This window comes from Pongo abelii, chromosome X (genome assembly GCF_028885655.2).
Source record: "Pongo abelii isolate AG06213 chromosome X, NHGRI_mPonAbe1-v2.0_pri, whole genome shotgun sequence".
Lineage (NCBI taxonomy): Eukaryota > Metazoa > Chordata > Mammalia > Primates > Hominidae > Pongo > Pongo abelii.
Window position 1 is genome coordinate 159824807 of NC_072008.2, and position 18210 is coordinate 159843016.

The 18210-nt window shown below is 50.6% G+C and overlaps 1 protein-coding gene across 1 annotated transcript; it reads left to right on the plus strand.

The window, feature by feature from the left end:
* Window positions 1–7065: 7065 nt before the first annotated feature.
* LOC129053101 (PWWP domain-containing DNA repair factor 4-like) lies at window positions 7066–14927 on the plus strand. The gene is made up of 4 exons (XM_054545217.1): window positions 7066–10751; window positions 10896–11156; window positions 11319–11642; window positions 11697–14927. The coding sequence occupies exons 1-4, from the start codon at window positions 7154–7156 to the stop codon at window positions 13586–13588; spliced, it is 6075 nt and encodes a 2024-aa protein (XP_054401192.1). The 5' UTR covers window positions 7066–7153; the 3' UTR covers window positions 13589–14927.
* The last annotated feature ends 3283 nt before the right edge of the window (window positions 14928–18210 follow it).

Below are 18210 nucleotides of genomic sequence, written 5' to 3' on the forward strand. Positions count from 1 at the left end.
ATACATGGTACGACATGGATGAACTTGGAAACCATGTTACGTGAAATAGGCCAGACACAAAAGGTCACATACCCTATGATTCCATTTATATGGAATGTCCAGAAGAGGCCAATGTTAAGGATTAGCAATACTTAGAAATCAGGTTGTTATCACGTCATCTGATTACAAAACGGATGAGTGGCTGCCAGGGAAGGAGGGAGGCGGGAATCAGTAGTGACTGCCTAATGGGTACAGGGTTTTCTTTGGGATCGATGCAAATGTTGTGCAAATAGACAGAGGTGATGATTTTACAATACTGTGAATTTACTTTATGCCACCAAATGGTATGCTTAAATATCTAATTTTATGTTATCTGAGTTTCACTTCAATAAATATTTCTTTCAAAAATAACAATTCTTAGACCCATGCAATATATGTTCAAGTATTTTGAAAAATCCTAAGCGTCAATTAAATGAAAATTTCCATTTAAAAATAATCTTCAGCCCATTCATGTTTACATACAAATATGGTCCATGAAAAATAAGTCCATTTTTTACAACAACACAAGTATCGAAAGAAATATGCCAAAGAAATTATCAACAGAGTAACAAGGTAACCTGAAGAATGGAAGAAAATATTTGCAAACTGTGCTTGCTACAAAGAACTAATATGCAGAATCTACAAGGAACTCTACAAAATCAGCAAGGAGAAAGAACAAATAATCCCACTAAAACGTGGGCATATGACGTGAACAGACATTTCTCAAAAGAAGATATACAAACGGCCAAGTCATATTTGAAAAAATGTTCAACATTGCTCATCATCAGGGAAACACCAATGAACACCAGGGTGAGACAGCACCTCACCCCGGCCAGAATGACCATGATTAAAAAGTCAACAAACAATAGATGTTGGTGCAAATGTGGTGAAAAAGAATGCTTTTACGCTGCTGGTGGGAATGCAAATTAGTCCAACCCCTATGGACAACAGTATGGAGACTCCTTAAAGAACGAATAGTCGATACACCATACGATCCAGCAATCCCACGACTGGGTATCTACCCAACGGAAACGAAGTCATTATGTGAAAAAGACAGCTGCACATGTATGTTTATCCCAGCACAATTCACAATCGCCAACGTGTGGCATCGACCTAAGTGCCCATCGACTGATGAGTGGAGGGAGAAAATGTGTATATACACCATGAAATACTAGTCAGGAGTAAAAAAAAAAAACAAAATCGTGTCTTTTGTGGCAACTTGGATGCAACTGCAGGCCATTATCCTGAGTGAGCTAACTCAGGAATGGAAAACCGAATACCGCATGTTCTCGGTGTGAGCTAAGCTATAGGTACACAAAGTACCCGACTTCGTGTGTTCTGGCGGTGGGAAAGGTGGCCCCTCACGGGACCTGGATCCCGCGTCCCTGTGCCTCAAGGGAGAACAGAACCTGTGACGCCTTCACTTGCCTCCCTCCATGACCCGTTCTGTGAAACTTCCCCTGCCCCCAGCGCCTAGGCCAAGGAGAATTCCCAGCCATGTTGCGAATCCTTTCTCGGTTCCCGCGTGAGATTGGGCGGGGTGTCACTGAGTGAGCTCCAGATCGACGCTGAGCCTCGGGGGATGTATTGGCGCTTCCTGCTCTCCGTAGCAAGTCGTCATCCAGCAGAACCTCGGGACGACACTTCGGTTTCTATGACAACCAAGGTAAACGTTTCTTTCCTGGCGGCAGACACACATCACAAGGATATTTACAGAGCGGACAGCTGGAATAGCTGTAGGAACGTCAAGACCAGTAGGTGTCTGCTATCGATGTGACTGTGTCGGGGGCGGTGGGGGAGGTGAGGGTGTATGTGTGAGGATGTGTGTCTGTGTGTGTGTGTGACGGTGTGTGCATGTGTGTGCGTGTGTTTGTATGTGAGGATGTGTGTGGACATGTGTGTATGTGTGTGCATGTGTGTGCGTGTGTGAGGATGTGTGTGTGTTTGGGGGTGTGTGTGTGTGTGGATGTGTGTGTGCTTGTGAGGATGTGTGTGGATATGTGTGCATGTGTGTGCGTGTGTTTGTATGTGAGGATGTGTATGTGTGAGGATGTGTGTGTGTTTGGGGGTGTGTGTATGGATGTGTGTGTGTGTGTGTGTGAGGAAGTATGTGTCTCTGTGTGTGTGTGAATGTGTGTGGCATTGAGTTGACTGCCCTGACTCACTGTCCTGAGGTGACACCTGTTGAGCCAGAGCATTGTCACCCGAGTCAGTCCTTTAAAGCAGAGATCCGCAAGGATTTCTGAACTCAAAGGAATGTCGCAGGTCTCCTTCAGGATGGAAATTTGCTCGCCTCCTCATTGTAAGAACGTACGATGCATACATTAGGAGAGGGAAATTTGATGCCGGCAAATGAGGAGCTACCATGGGTAGGACTGGAAGGCCTCCTGCCACTTTGAGCAGGCCGGGACTCATGCTGGGCTCATCCTGGGTAGCTGACCCTTGAGACCCATGTTCTGTAAAAGGCGAATTTCCTGGTCTCACTCCGCTAACTACCAAGAGGTGAATTGAGCGAAAATCAGCCAGGGCGCCTTCTCGATGACAGAAGCGAAAAACACAGGCTCCTTCACCAGGGCGGGCCATTGTGTTCCTATTGTCTACCAAACGACTCTGCTCTCCAGGTCGGAGAGCGGTGCAATTGTTCACTAATTGCATCCTCTATTGATGCATGCAATTAGCGAACAGAATAAGGGGAAAACTGGACCGATACCAGTTCTCACCCAGTGGTGCTACAAGTGCACTGCAAACCCTAGGAAAGCGTGAGACCTGTCTCTAAAGGTATGTTGAAAGTTTACGTGCAATTCACCAGCGCAAAGGGAAGGTGTAGGAATACACAAGAATGTACTTCCTTTAGAGAAACCATCTAATACACGGTGCCTTTATTGTACTAAAGGATGCCGCCAGTTCATCCTTTGAAGGAAACACCTGTTTGGGGGAAGGTCTAAAATCACACACCCAGCAGCCGACGGGAGCTCCACAAAGCTCTGGTAATGCTAGGGAGGGGTGCTGGAGGGAGGATGCCTGCCTCTCGGTGGGAGGGGGACCATGTCAGGAAAGGGACCCCACTTTGAGAAGAGCTGCTGAGGACTGTGTTCTTTTACTTGTTCCTAAAAAGTAAATGAACCCTCACTTGAGAAAGGAATTAACACAGGGCTTCCAAAATAATTATCCCCCAAATCATGGCCGTCATTGGAAGAAATAAAAGCTCACGGTCTTCTAGTTCCTTCATCCCTCAGCTAAAGAGCAAATGGAATAGAACAAAAGTTATATACCAAAAATAGAAAATAGTCTACTGACAATGTCTTCAGGGACCTAAAATTGACTATGATGTTACAGATTGTGGACTCACTATTTATCCTGTCTTCCTTTTATTTTCATCTGCTTAGTCTCATTGTGCAGGCAGTGTTTGATTTCATTGTGAAGTAAAATAGTCAACACATTATCCTACTCATTCAATAATCTGAGAACTTGGGTTCACTCACAAAACTGAGTTGGGCTTAGTGAATGTTCCCTTTTTATCTCATAGATCCTGGTATGTGGAAGTAGATCAATATTTGCACATCATGATCTAACTGGATCTGCAATATAGACAGGTAAAGGTAAGCCCAGACAGAGATAGATGTAAACCTGTCTAGCTATCTTGCTCTATCTCTAGCCACTCTGCTGTCCATCCATCATCTCTCTGTCTTCATCCATCTCTACCTTTATCTCTATCCATCCATCTATCACCTATCTATTCTTATCATTCTTCATATCTATCAAGCCTCTATCTTCCATAAAATTATATTTATCTATCTCTATATCCAACTGTCTTTCTCTCTATATATCTCTTCATCATCTGTCTCCACCATCTATGTCTCTATCTCTGGCTCTCTATTATTCTGAATATCTATAGACCTTCTAGCTAATATATATCTTTATCCATCTCTACCTTTTATCCATCTATTTTTATCTATCCCTATGAGTCATTCAACCTCATCAATCTATATCCATCTCTACTTGTATGCATCCATCTATCTATCTGTCTATCCATCTGTCTATCCCCCATCTATCTGCCTACCTACCTACCTCTCTCTCTCTCTAGAGGGAGAGAAAACAATTGTGCTTCCCTTAGTAGAAAATATGGGGAGAAAGTCACCAGCAAGACTTTATGCAAACCCTTGATAGAAGGTATTTGGGCAATGGGCCAACGCATGTGGTGAGAGAACATTTAACATTTTGATTTCACACACTTCCCTTCTGATGATCTCTCGTAAGGAGGCATGGCTTTGGCCATCCGAACTTAGCTGTAATGGAGATTTTGGTGGTCTGTAGAAGGCAGTCCCTTAAACTGTTTCACACCTGTAAAGATGTTGCCAGATGCCAATACTGAAGAATATTCAAATGGCTGTGCAAGCTTTAAGCTTTTAAATATGCTGTAGAAATATACATGTATAAACAGGACAAAAATTCTGGAGTGTGTGGACTCATATACTTGCAATAAGCATTTCTGGGTGATTGGATTGCTGATGCTTACTATATTTCCTATTTAGAAATTTTAGACATCTCTTTAGATGTTTCCCTGTCTATGTTTAAAATAAGAAACTAAATGGAGAAGAAAACAGCATTTGTACTGGAAGCAGAAACATTTGCAGGAATGTGTAGAGGCAGTGAGCATGGATTCTATGCATCAATGCCAGGCCCCCTGAGTTTCCAACGTGTGTGTGTGTGTGTGTGTGTGTGTGTAGAGAGAGAGAGAGAGAGCGAGAAAGAGAGGGAGGAAGAAAGGAGAGACTCTGCATTTGGGGATGTGGGTAGGCATTGACTTGGGCTTGAGGGTGCCCAGTCACACCTGTTTTGTGACATGGGCTGGCAGGTCCAGTTAAGGGGAGATTGAAGTGCCAGGGTCATTGGTGATTCCTTCTCACTTTTGTTCTGGGTCCTCAGTTGACATTTGTGCTTGTCAGCCCAGCACTCTGAGTTCTCCAAAGAAGAGGGCATTAAACCTGTACGTTCATATACCCTCATCTAAGAAAGGTTTTGTACAACTTTTCCCTAAAGTATGTATATCTCATCATCATTATACATTTCATATTACATCTACCAGTGCCCGTGAACAAAGACACACATACATGCATTTATTAAGAAAATAATTATTGGCCTATGAAACCTGTAATTTGAAGTCCAGAATGCATGAGCTAAAATATGTAAGTGAGCTATGATACCCAATATTGCACAGTACCAAATATTGTACAATGGCTATGGAAAACAACAACAGGCTAGCAGAGTATTTCGATGTGGAAGGTGGGAAGTGAAGGATTGACAAAAGAGTTGCATCTTCAGTGCACGTTTCTATAATATGGGACATTTCATTAAATAAAGTTTGGAACTATCAGGGAAACCTCACTGTACAGACGTTCACACAAATGAGGTAGGAACATGGGCATTCACAAGACAACGTGTCCAGTTACGCTCTTAGGTTAGGAGCTCCAGTTGAAGATGATATGTGCATGTGTGTGTGCACACTGGCGCATCGGCAATGCCTTGGAAGCGGGCACATTATCATGTAGACTGAGCTTCCGTGACGTGATGTCCTTTCATATGTCTGTCTACACATCTCATATTCTATGCTAACCCATTTCATGTTATTTGAGAATCAGAAAAACACAGTAACATGACAAGATTCACCTGTCATGTTTCCTCATTTTATCAATCTTGTTGAGCACATTTCATTTCACACACACACACACACACACACACACACACACACACACACAGAGAGAGAGAGAGACTGCTAACATGGAATCCATCTGTCTTAGGGGGATGCTATCGGGAAAGCACTAGTTCCCAAGGTTCTGAAATGGAAAAAGACTAGCATACGCTAAGTGGCATAACAGGGAAATTTTTTGAGATGCAAAAGAAGGAAGAAAACAAAGATGACAACTACGTGATGCCTGAGATGAAGACGTCGGTTCTGTTGCAAAAGGGCATGCATTCAAGAGTTGGGGAGGGGAACAGGATAAATCACTTGATTGGCTTAATTTCCTATCTCTGTTTGTGTTTCCAGGTTGACATTAGGAGTGCATAGGTCCTGAGCATCTACACGTGGTGCCACTGGGTCGCCAGAAGAACAGCGCACTTCAGGGGCACAGAGTGGGGTTGAAGGGTCTGCACACCAGCGCTTGCAGTGTGAGCAGCAAGAGATCCAGCTCACAGAACCAAACCTGCTGCGATCCATGTGACACTGGGTAAGATTTCCCCATTTACTAAACATTCACTTGCATTCACTTCACACTGACATTTCACAGTGGAATTTTCCTTGCCCGTCGTTGTACAGACACTTGTTTTCAGGATAAGAGTCACTGATTTGGTGTCGGCAGGCAAAAGTTTAAAGCCACGGTAGAGAGGTGCAGATGGCAGCCAGTGACCGCTGCCTGCAGCGATCCTCACGACCGATGGTAGCCAGTAATCACCAGGATGATCGCCACGCAGCTCTGGGTTCTGTACGCTCTTGCACATGACATGGTGCCGACACCCAGCATCTGCATGTGGGAGACCTCCTCGGGCTTCCTGGGAAGCACAGGTCCATACTAGCACCCTAGAAATAAAAACATGAAGCATTTCCCCAGGTTTCCGCCCAAGGAGCCCAAAGGCACAAAATACTCAGTAAAAAACGTGGGGTCCCTGCTGGGACACCCACCTCCCCATGCAGGTGCTCCTCAAGATGGAATTGTTAAAATTAGGAGAAGGCCTTGGGTTTGCTGTGTAATAAAGCTTCTGTGGACCTTCTGTATGATCCCAAATACTTGCCATCCATCTATCCCTCTGTCTAAGACTCACTTGTCATGTTTCCTTATTTTATCAACCTCACTGAGCAGGGTGCTTCGCGTTTCACGAAAGGATGCTTTCCTGTTACATTTCTGCTCTCCCTTTACCATGTTGCAGCATACTCCAGAATTGTCCATTGGAAACACGAGTTCAAGTGCCTCAGGGAGATTCAGGAGGAGGAACACAGCCCACCCACACTGCACACCCTTTGCAGTCCGAAGGCAAAGGATGCTCTGCAGAGCAGCTTGGTTTAGGAGAGACCTGCGGTAGCAGAGGGTGTGGCAGGCAGACCCCTCGGCCTCCCTTAGCTACCTTTTCCCAGCTCATCATGGACTCTCAGTACATCCTATGCTCTTGGAAAGGCCGACTATGGCCAGCAAAGGTTTTGTGCACACGTGGGACTTCACCAAAAACGAAGCCTGAAAAGGCGATTTCTCTAGAAGTTCAAATCCTCGCAGTAGATGAAAAAATCAAGGTGAAAAGCACAGACGTGAAGACCCCAACTAAGTTTGAAATGGAAGACATTGCCGCCTCTGCAGCGGCACAGACGAAGCTCGGTGCCCCACTCAGAGAGAAGATGGGGTACAGAGGAACCCTTCGGGTGGCCCTGGAGATTCTGAAGGAGAGAACAAATCTGGGTGGAGGAAGGAAACCACACGAACTAGAGAGCACCACACCCTCTCAGCTTTCTCAAAAGGTGCCCGAAAAGCCAGCCAGCTCTGTCCCTCGTGAAGATGATTGGAGATGCAAAGGCGACTTAAGGAGGAGTCTTGGGAAGAAGGAAAACCCAAGATCACCGACGGTCCCTTCAGAGAGTAAGCGTGCCCTGCGGGATGAGAGGTCACAGGAGCCCACAGCCATTGCCCCTACTCCAGGCACCCTGCCCGGGGACAGGTCAGGGGCGCCCAGGGCCATTGCCCCTACTCCAGGAGCCAGGCTCAGTGGCAGGTCACGGGCACGCAGGGCCATTGCCCCTACTCCAAGCGCCCTGCGAGGTTACAGGTCTTGGGCGCACAGGGCCATTGCCCCTACCCCACGCTGCCTGTACAGTGACAGGTCACGGGCTCACAGGGCCATTGCCCCTGCTCGAGGTGCCAAGCGCGGTGGCAGGTCACAGGCATGCAGGTCCATTGCCCCTAAACCAGGCTCCCTGTGCGGGGACAGGTCACAGGCGAGCAGGGCCATTGACCCTACTTTAGGTGCCAGGCGTGGTGGCAGGTCACCGGCCTGCAGAGCCATTGCCCCTACTCCAGGCTCCCTGTGCAGCAACAGGTCACGGGCTTGCAGAGCCATTGCCCTTACTCCAGGTGTCCTGCACGGTGTCAGGTCACGGGTGCCAAAGGACATTACCGCTACTCCAGGCGCCCTGCGAGGTTACAAGTCATGGGCGTGCAGGGCCATTGCCCCTACTCCAGGTGCCCTGCGCAGAGACAGGTCAGCAGCGCGCACGGCCATTGTCCCTACTCCAGGCGCCCTTGGCAGGGACAGGTCACGGGCACGCAGCGCCATTGCTTCTACTCCAGGGACCCTGCGGGGAAACAGGTCATCTGCGTCCAAGGCCATTGCCCCTACTCCAGGTGCCCTGCGCAGAGACAGGTCAGCAGCACGCACGGCCATTGTCCGTACTCCAGGCGCCCTTGGCAGGGACAGGTCACGGGCACGCAGCGCCATTGCTTCTACTCCAGGGACCCTGCGGGGAAACAGGTCATCTGCGTCCAAGGCCATTGCCCCTACTCCAGGTGCCCTGCGCAGAAACAGGTCAGCAGCACGCACGGCCATTGTCCGTACTCCAGGCGCCCTTCGCAGGGACAGGTCACGGGCCCGCAGCGCCATTGCTTCTACTCCAGGGACCCTGCGGGGAAACACGTCATCTGCGTGCAAGGCCATTGCCCCTACTCCAGGTGCCCTGCGAGGTTACAAGTCATGGGCGCACAGGGCCATTTCACCTAACCCAGGCGCCCGGCGCGGTTACAGGTCAACGGCAGACACCGCCATTGCACCTAATCCGGGCGCCCTGGGCGGAAACAGGTCGGCGGCACGCACGGACATTGCCCCTACCCCAGGCGCCCTGCGGGGTTACAGGTCTTGGACGCGCAAGGCCATTGCCCCTACTCCAGGCACTCTGAGCCGTTACAGGTCACGGGCACACACGGCCATTTCCCCTACTCCAGGCGCCCTGCGAGGTTACAGGCCACGGTCCCGCAGGGCCATTGCCTCTACTCCAGCCACCCTGCGTGGTGAAAAGTCACGGGCGCACACCAGCCTTGCGCCCACCCCAGGTGCTTTGCGTGGTGACAGTTCACGAGCACGCAGGGCCATTGTCCCTACTACATGCGCATTGTGCGAGATAGGGTCACGGGTGGGCATAGGCATTGCCCCTATTGCAGATGCCCTGCGCGGTGACAGATCACCAGTGCGCAGGCCCATTGCTCCTACTCCAGGCGCCCTGCGCTGTGACAGGTCACGAGAACTCACAGCCATTGATCCTACTCCAGGAGCTCTGGGCAGTGACAGGTCAGGGGCAAGCAGGGCCATTGCCCCCACTCCAGGCACTTTGTGCAGTGAAAGGTCCCGGGTGCGCAGGGCCATTGCCCCTACTCCATGCGCACTGTGCGGGGAGGGGTCACAGGTGGGCATGGGCGTTGCCCCTACTCCAGGTGCCCTGCGCAGGGACAGGTCACGGGCAGGCAGGGCCATTGCACCTGCTCCATCCGCACTGTTCGGGGTTGGGTCACGGGTGGGCACAGGCATTGCCCTTCCTGCAGGCGCCCTGCACGGTGACAGGTCACCGGTGCACAGGGCCATTGCTCCTACTCCAGGCACCCTGCGCTGTGACAGGTCACGAAAACGCACGGCCATTGGTTCTACTCCAGGAACCCTGCCCGGTGACAGGTCAGGGGCGAGCAGGGCCACTGCCCCTGCTCCAGGTGCCTTGTGCAGTGAAAGGTCCCGCGCACGCAGGAGCATTGCCCCTACTCCATGTTTACTGTGCGGGGACAGGTCATGGGTGGGTATGGGCATTGCACCTACTCCAGGCACCCTGCTAGGTGGTAAATCAAGGAAATGCAGGGCCATTGCTATTACTCCCGGGGCCCTGTGTGGTGGCAGGTCACAGAAACGGAAGGCCATTGCTCCTACTCCAGAGGCCCTGCACGGTGACGGGTCATGGACTTATATGGCCATTGCTCCTACTCCAGGTGCCCTGCACGGTGACAACTCACCAGCGCACACGTCCATTATTCCTTCTCCAGGCGCCCTGCATGGTGACAGGCCACCAGTGCACATGGCCTTTCCTTCTACTCCAGGCACCCTGCATGGTGACGGCTCTCAGGCACACATGGCCATTGCTCCTACTCCAGGCACGATGCGCGGTGACAGCTCAACAGCGCGCACAGCCATTGCCCCATCTGCAGGGGCCCTGCGAGGTGACAGGTCATGGAAACGCAAGGCCATTGCTTCTACTCCAGGTGCCCTGCGTGGTAACAGGTCTGACAGGTCACGGAAATGCAAGGCCATTGCTTCTACTCCAGGCACCCTGCACGTTGAGAGGTCACCAGCACTCAGGGCCATTGTTCCAACTCCAGGCACCCTGGGCCGTGACAGCTCACCAGGGCGCACATCCATTATTCCTTCTCCAGGCGCCCTGCATGGTGACAGGTCACCAGCACACATGGCCATTGCTTCTACTCCAGGTGCCCTGCACGGCGACAGCTCTCAGGCGCACACGGCCATTGCTCCTACTCCAGGCACCATGCGCGGTGACAGCTCAACAGCTCGCACGGCCATTGCCCCATCTGCAGGGGCCCTGAGAGGTGACACGTCACGGAAACGCAAGGCCATTGCTCCTACTCCAGGTGCCCTGCGCGATGTCAAGTCTTGGAAACGCAAGGCCATTGCCCCTACTCCAGGGACCCTGCAAGGTGACAGTTCGCCAGCACACACGGCCCTTGCTTCTACTCCAGGCACCCTGCACGGTGACACCTCTCAGACACACGAGGCCATTGCTCCTACTCCAGGTGACCTGGGCGGTGACAGCTCATCAGCGCACAGGGCCACCACTCCTTCTCCAGGTGCCCTGCATGGTGACAGGTCACCAGCACACACGGCCATTGCTTCTACTCCAGGAGCCCTGCATGGTGACGGCTCCCAGGTGCACACGACCATTGCTCCTACTCCAGGCGCCCTGGGTGATGACAGCTCAACGGCCATTGCCCCTACTCCAGGGACCCTGCAAGGTGACAGTTCGCCAGCAAACACGGCCCTTGCTTCTACTCCAGGCACCCTGCACGGTGACACCTCTCAGACACACGAGGCCATTGCTCCTACTCCAGGTGACCTGGGCGGTGACAGCTCATCAGCGCACAGGGCCATCGCTCCTTCTCCAGGTGCCCTGCATGGTGACAGGTCACCAGCACACACGGCCATTGCTTCTACTCCAGGAGCCCTGCACGGTGACACCTCTCAGACACACGAGGCCATTGCTCCTACTCCAGGTGACCTGGGCGGTGACAGCTCATCAGCGCACAGGGCCATCGCTCCTTCTCCAGGTGCCCTGCATGGTGACAGGTCACCAGCACACACGGCCATTGCTTCTACTCCAGGAGCCCTGTGTGGTGACGGCTCCCAGGTGCACACGACCATTGCTCCTACTCCAGGCGCCCTGCACGGTGACAAGTCATGGAAATGCAAGGCCATTGCCCCCACTCCAGGCACCCTGCACTGTGACAGCTCACGAACGTGCATGGCCTTTGCTCCTACTCTAAGCGCCCTGCATGCTGACAGGTCACCAGCGCACCAGGACATTACTCCTACTTCCGGCGCCCTGCATTGTGACAGCTCACCAGCGCACCGGGACATTACTCCTACTTCAGGCGCCCTGCACTGTGACAGCTCAAGAGAAAGCAGGGCCGTTGCTCCTATTCTAGGCGCTCTGCACCGTGTCGGCTCTCAGGCACACAAGGCTACTGCTTCTACTCCAGGCCCTCTGCGTGGTGACAGCTCACCATTTCACACAGCCATTGCACCTATGCCAGGGGCCCTGCGCAGTACCAGGTCACAGAAACGCAAAGCCATTTCTCAGACTCCGGGCACCCTGCGTGGTGACAGCTCAGGAGAACGCACGGCCATTGCTCCTACTCCAGGCGCCCTGCACCGTGACAGGTCACAGACACATATGGCCATGGATCCTACTCCAAGCGTCCTGCGCAGTGACAGCTCACCAGCGTGCATGGCCATTGATCCTACTCCAGGTGCCCTGGGCAGGGACAGGTCACGGGCGCTCATGGCCATTGCTCCTACTCCAGTTGGAATGCAAGCACATGTGTTGCAAAGCCCCCAAGCCTGCCAGGACTCCCTGACACTTTCGCGGCATGTTTGTGAGAAAAGGGGGAAGAAAAGGGCAAACGCCTCAACTCTTATGTCCCTGCATCCCACAGTAACGGAGGAGGGTGCATCTCTGCCTCCAGGTCTCACCAGCCCTGCGCCCCCCGCTCTGAAGGAAGAGATACAGGACAGCCGCCCGAAGAAGGCCCTGGCTGCATCCCCGGAATGTTCTGCCTTCTCGGGGAACATTCAGGACCCTGGAGAGGGTGCCTGGAAGCCAGGCTGGGCAGGTATGGCCACAGCCTCTGGGTCCCGTCAGCACAGGCTGCCTTCTTCACTCCGGCTTGCCAATAGAAAAAGGAAGCGTCCAGGTCCAGATTTTCAGAGGAGACCTCAAGGACCTCAGACGCCTGGTGACGCTAAGCTTGCTAATCCCGTCACCACCGTTCAAAGGGCTGGCGGTAAACAGGATGGGCAGCCCGCCAGCCTTGCTTTTCCACAGGAGCCACGTCCCATTGAAAGGGGAACGATGGTCTGGTTCAAATTTCAAGATCATCCGTTTTGGCCAGCCGTGGTCAAGAGTGTCAGCAACACAGACAAGACCGCGAGGGTGCTCCTGCTTGAGGCCAACCTGCACCATGGAAAGCGGGGCATTCAAGTTCCTCTTCGAAGGCTGAAGCACCTGGATTGTAAGGAGAAAGAGAAACTGCTGAAGAGAGCCCAGAAGGCCTACAAGCAAAGCGTCAACTGGTGCTTCTCACTGATTTCCCACTACAGAGAAGGACTGGTCCGGGGTTCTTTCCGGGGCTCTTTCCTGGACTATTATGCCGCAGACATCAGCTACCCAATCAGGAGAGCCATCCAAGAGGGAGACCTGCAGATTGACTTTCCAAAGGTGAATTATGGCGACCTGGAAGACTGGGAGGAGGAGACCTCCCTGGGCGGGAAGAGGCCTTGCAAGAAAATCCTCCCGGACCGGATGAGGGCCGCTCGGGACCGAGACAACCAGAAGCTGGTGGACTTCATCGTGCGGAGAAAGGGGGCCGACCCCCACCTTCTGGACATCTTGCAAGGCAGGAAGCAGTCCAGGTGGCTGACCGCGTTTCTGAAGCCACACAAGGACTTGCTCTGCATTGAAACATACCTGGAGGATGACGATCAGTTGGAAGTCGTGGCCAAGCATTTACAAGAAATCTACAAGCAAATTGACAAAACCATGCTGACTCTGATAAAGGATGACAAAGTCAATTTTGTTCTGGAAGTTCTTCTGCCGGAAGCCATGATTTGTGCCATCGCCACACTTGATGGGCTGGATTACAAGGCAGCAGAGGAGAAGTACCTGCGAGGGCCACCTGTGCATTACCGGGAGAAAGAGCTGTTTGACAGAAATATCTTAAAGAAGGCAAGAAGGGAACCAGCAACCACCCGTAAAGCTAATTAGCTCCCCCCCTGCACCCATACCTTTGCAGGGAGCTGCCTCCTTTCTAGAATTAATGAGAACGCCTCGTCCCTTCCCCAACGCGTGTAAGTATGTTCTGGATATTCGAGACTTTGGGAACGTGAGGAATTCATTTGGGGCCCATCTCTCGCATGTGGTGGTGGCACATTCATCACCATGTCTTCATCGCAAACTCGTGAAGAGCTATTTTGTTAAACGATTGCAAACCCTTGCGTTTCCCTCAACGTCTTTGGATGTGTAGTTGTCCCGATAGGTTTGAAAGACAAGAGCATTGATTTTCATAAAGTGTCTTTCGACTGGACTTGGTACTTTCATTTAGGACCTATATTCTTTTACACAAAAAGCCACTGGTATCAGCTTTTAAACAATAATCTTTAAAGCCTGGTGTATATTTTTATGGAAACATCGGTGAGACTTTTCATTCTTTTGGCGATACGCAGATAGAAACTATCAGATTCCTTTTTCAGATAATTCCTGCCTTTTCCCTGCTATGCTTGTTTATTTTTTGAACAGTAGCCCCAAGAGTTGAATCCCATGAGAGAGACATTTTCTCCTATGTTAACACGGCCTTGCCATACTTTTTCAAAAAGCAAACTGCAGGCCAAACATGAAGTTACCGAATGGCTTGCACGTAGTCCGTACGTGCATGAGTGAAATCTCAGTGTGCAGTGAGGGTCTTGTCAGCCTCAGGCAAGATTGTCGCTCTGCATTTCCCTGAAATTCCACACCCTCCTTCAACGGCTGAACTGTTTCCTAGAACGGGATTCAGGCTGTCTTCATAACTGACAGTGATGGATCTTCTCCCTCTAACTGTCGGTCCCCTGTGGAGGGCAGCTAGAGCCATCTCCTTCTTGGCCTGGCTTCTCTCCACCTGTGTGGCTAGCCCAACTGCTTAGGAGCCCATCTACCTGCCCATAAATTGGAGGAAAGCCAGCTCCTTGTTCTGGATCCAGAATCCCCCAAGACGTGGCCATTTGTCTCAATGCCACCGAGCTTCATCTTCCGACTTACTCACGGGCTAGCTCCGACAGGTCCCAACAATCTAGACACAGGCTGGTAAGACATTCCGGGCTGCTAGAGAAGGAGAGGTGCCAGGGCTGGGAGTTGGAAAAATGGGTCACAGGGGCAGCCTTCATTCCGCTAAGTGGGGCCGGCCCTTGGTGGAATAATATTAAACAGATGCAATTCAGACCTAACTTGTGAAGCCCACAGATTGCTAGGCTAACTTGAAACAAGAGGGTTTTTGAGGATAAATGTTATGGAAAAGCCAGTTTGTTTTTCAAACTTGATGTTAAAATAAACGTGAAGGCCTTAACATGAACCTGAGTCCTTTTTTAGTTCTTAGAGGAAGTCACCTGTTCTCATGAGACCATGTTATGCATTCACATGGCCATGTGTTTGGGTAACATTGGCAGAGGAGCTGTCTGGCGTCACCTTAAAACCACTGTGTCTCTCACCTTGAACTTCAGCTGTGTCATGCTTGAGATTGTCCAAATCCATAGGTGGAGTGTCTAGGAAATATATAGACACACTTCCAAAGCAATAATAGCTTGGAAATTCTGACGAAATTTTAGAAGAGAGCCTTCCAAGTGGTGTATACATCAGACCCGACGGAACCCTCTCTAGACTCTGCCTGAGTGTGACCAAGACTCCTGGGCACACTGCCTGGACAGTCCATGTGACATCCTCATGGCCCCGGCAATTATTTGGAAACAGACTGTCTCCGTGCTCTGTGTGGACCTCACACACCGAGACAACACACTTTAGCTACTCCACAACACTGTCTCTCCGAGTCCAACATATCACCTGAGTTCAGCTTTCTCGTGGAGCCATGTTTATCTCTAGGTTCTAGTATTACTTTACTACCCCATTCATTCATTCCTGACCTTATGCTAGGTCGGGAGAGCAAGTGAGGTGTGGTTGAAGGCTCTGCTCTGAAGACCGACTTCAGGTGACATAGAAACAGATGGGAACGTGGTGACTCAGGTGACAACCTAATCTTTAAGGTAACAAGGATGCACTGCTTCCTCCTGTCGGTGAGAAATTCTCACCAGTGTCATGGGCCAACGGCCTGTTTTTGAGAGCGCAGCCCCAGGTTCACCCAACTATGTGAGGTCATAGGTGCCTGTTGGCTTGGGGTGAAGGGAGGAGACCTGGTCTCTCTTGGATGTCACTGACACCTGGGGCATCCACTGAAGAGAGGCAGACATGCCTCGGACATGCATCTATTCTCCTCCTCCTTGAATCAGGGTCACTGAAAGGCATCCGGGGCATGTGGGTGGGTTGAGGGATATATAGACTCTGAGATCCTTTCCAGCCTGAGCGGATGCCGCGGCCCCTCCATGATTGCCCTGAGCTGGATCTCCATCACAGGTGCCTGTGTGTTTGATGACAGAGCCCAGCCTGTCACCCACCCTGACCCGCTAGGTTAAGGTGACCTCCTCTTCTCCAGTCAGAAGGCAGACTGCTGCACATCAGGCCCTGATCGTAACTGTTGCTTGGCAGAGCTGCACACACACAGACGGCTCACACCACATTCGTAGGTCTCTATATCCAAGTAAGCAACTGATGGGGAAAGAGGAGAACCCTCAGATTTGTAAGGGTGACGACCAGGAGAATTCTGAATACCTAGAATCTCCTGAACCCTCACCCTGGCATTAGCAACCAACCTAACCCTTGCTAATTGGGGAGCAATCCCCTTATTCATGGAGGCTCTGTAAAGACCTCATCCAAGGGAGCTGCTGTAAAAGAAGTTGCCTTCGAGCCTGTAATTCCAGCACATTGAGAGGCCGAAGCAGGAGCATCGCTTGGGTCTAGGAGTTGGAGACCAGTCTGGGCAACATAGTGAGACTCTGTCTCTACAATAATAAACATTTAAAAACTACACAGGCCTGGTGGTATGTGCCTATAGTCCCAGCTACTCGGAAGGCTGAGGTGGGAGGATTCCTTGAGCTCAGGAGGTTGAGGCTGCAGTGAGGTATGATGGCACTCTCGCACTCCAGCCTGGGAGACAGAGCAAGGCCCAGTCTCTAAGAAAAAAAAATTGCTTGTCTTACCTGACATCCATCCCGCTAACTTTCACCGCTCTGACAAGCACAAAGTTTGAATAGGAAAGATCACAGCACAGAAGAGAAATACGGTTTCTGTTTGGGTGGGAAATACCTCATATTCAGATAAGCTGCAGAAGCTGACTAGTTCGCCTTGGCATGACCTGGGACAGCATAGGTGGGAATGGGTTTTGGGCATGCGGAACCAGCAAGACAGCAGACAGAATACAGTTCAATATAGGGGAGAGTGTATTTACATGGGAGCACGGAGCTATAAGGTGGGGTTCCCTGTCTTGGGGCTGGCCTCAGATCCTGCTGGGTTGGCAGCTTCACGTTTGGACAACAGCCTACAGTAAATGACATGGAGTTATGGGAACTGCCTTGGCAGAATATTGACCAATTGGTGAAAGGGTTGAGCGGAGAGCAGTATTAGATGTGATTCATTATGTGAGACCAGTGGCCCTACCTGTGAATGTTGTCCCCTTCGAGGGCTGAGAAGACACTCTAAAATGAGGAATTTGCTAGTGGGGTGGCCCCGGCATCTTTGAGAACCTCTGCTTTGAATCCTCTCAAAACAATGGTTGGAAGCAAGCGACGCCGCCATGGAACTGGCAGGCAATGAGAGGATTCTCAAACGGCAGGGTCCAGACGGTGACACAAAATTATCAGGGCTCAGGTGGGCACCATTGTCGTACTGGGCAGCACAATCAGGGTGGGCTCAGGCTCATTTGATGCACAGGGACCTGTGGCAACATTACAGATTGCAGTATCTAAGGGTCTGCATGTAGGGACAGCTGACTGGACTATTACTTGATTTTTATTAAAAGACTAACTTGAGCTGGCAAGCAGAAGGCTGATGTTAGCAGCTGCAGTGGAAAACCGTGGTCCCCCAACCAAGGGTCCAGATCTGTCAGTTCATAGGCCCAGAGCTTATTGGTGGAAGTGGAGGTCAGAAACACTCAGCCACACATTCTCCCAGAAAACCTGTAGCTATTTACCAACATAAATAATGCAGTTCTGTCTAAAGTTCTTCTAATCGGGGATCCGGTAGTTCTTTGGACCCATCCCAAGTTTGTTTCCCTCAGGACCTAGTTGTCAATGACGTACTTTGGATGTTGCATCATCTTCATGTTGGTTCAGGCAACATTACCTAGAAAGGTACATATGGGAGCCTACTAAGCTGCTCCCTCTTTACAATACAGGAACATAGAAGTAATACCACTTCTACAGTAAAAACAAAGAGAAGACCCAAATTTCTAAATCAGAAATGAAAGCAAGGACATTACTACTTACCTTACAGGTATTTAAAAAAAAGACTCTAAGAGTATATCATGAGCAATTTTACATTAAGAATGAATCTAGAGGAAATAGACAAATTATTAGAAGCACACAACTAACAAACAGGCTCATAAACAAAGAGAAATTCTCTATAGACCTATAACAAGTAAAGAGATTGGTTTTGTTATCAAAAATCTCAGAACAAATAAAAGCCCAGCACCAAGTGGCTTCACCAGTAAACTTTACCACACCTTTAAAGAAGAATTAACATAACTCCTT

Coding starts and splice junctions, on each gene's coding strand:
- LOC129053101 (XM_054545217.1), top strand. CDS start 7,154: ATGGACTCTCAGTACATCCTATGCTCTTGGAAAGGCCGACTATGGCCA. Junction 11,157..11,318: donor GGCCATTGCTCCTACTCCAG/GTGACCTGGGCG, acceptor CTCCTACTCCAG/GTGACCTGGGCGGTGACAGC. Junction 11,643..11,696: donor GGACATTACTCCTACTTCCG/GCGCCCTGCATT, acceptor CTCCTACTTCAG/GCGCCCTGCACTGTGACAGC.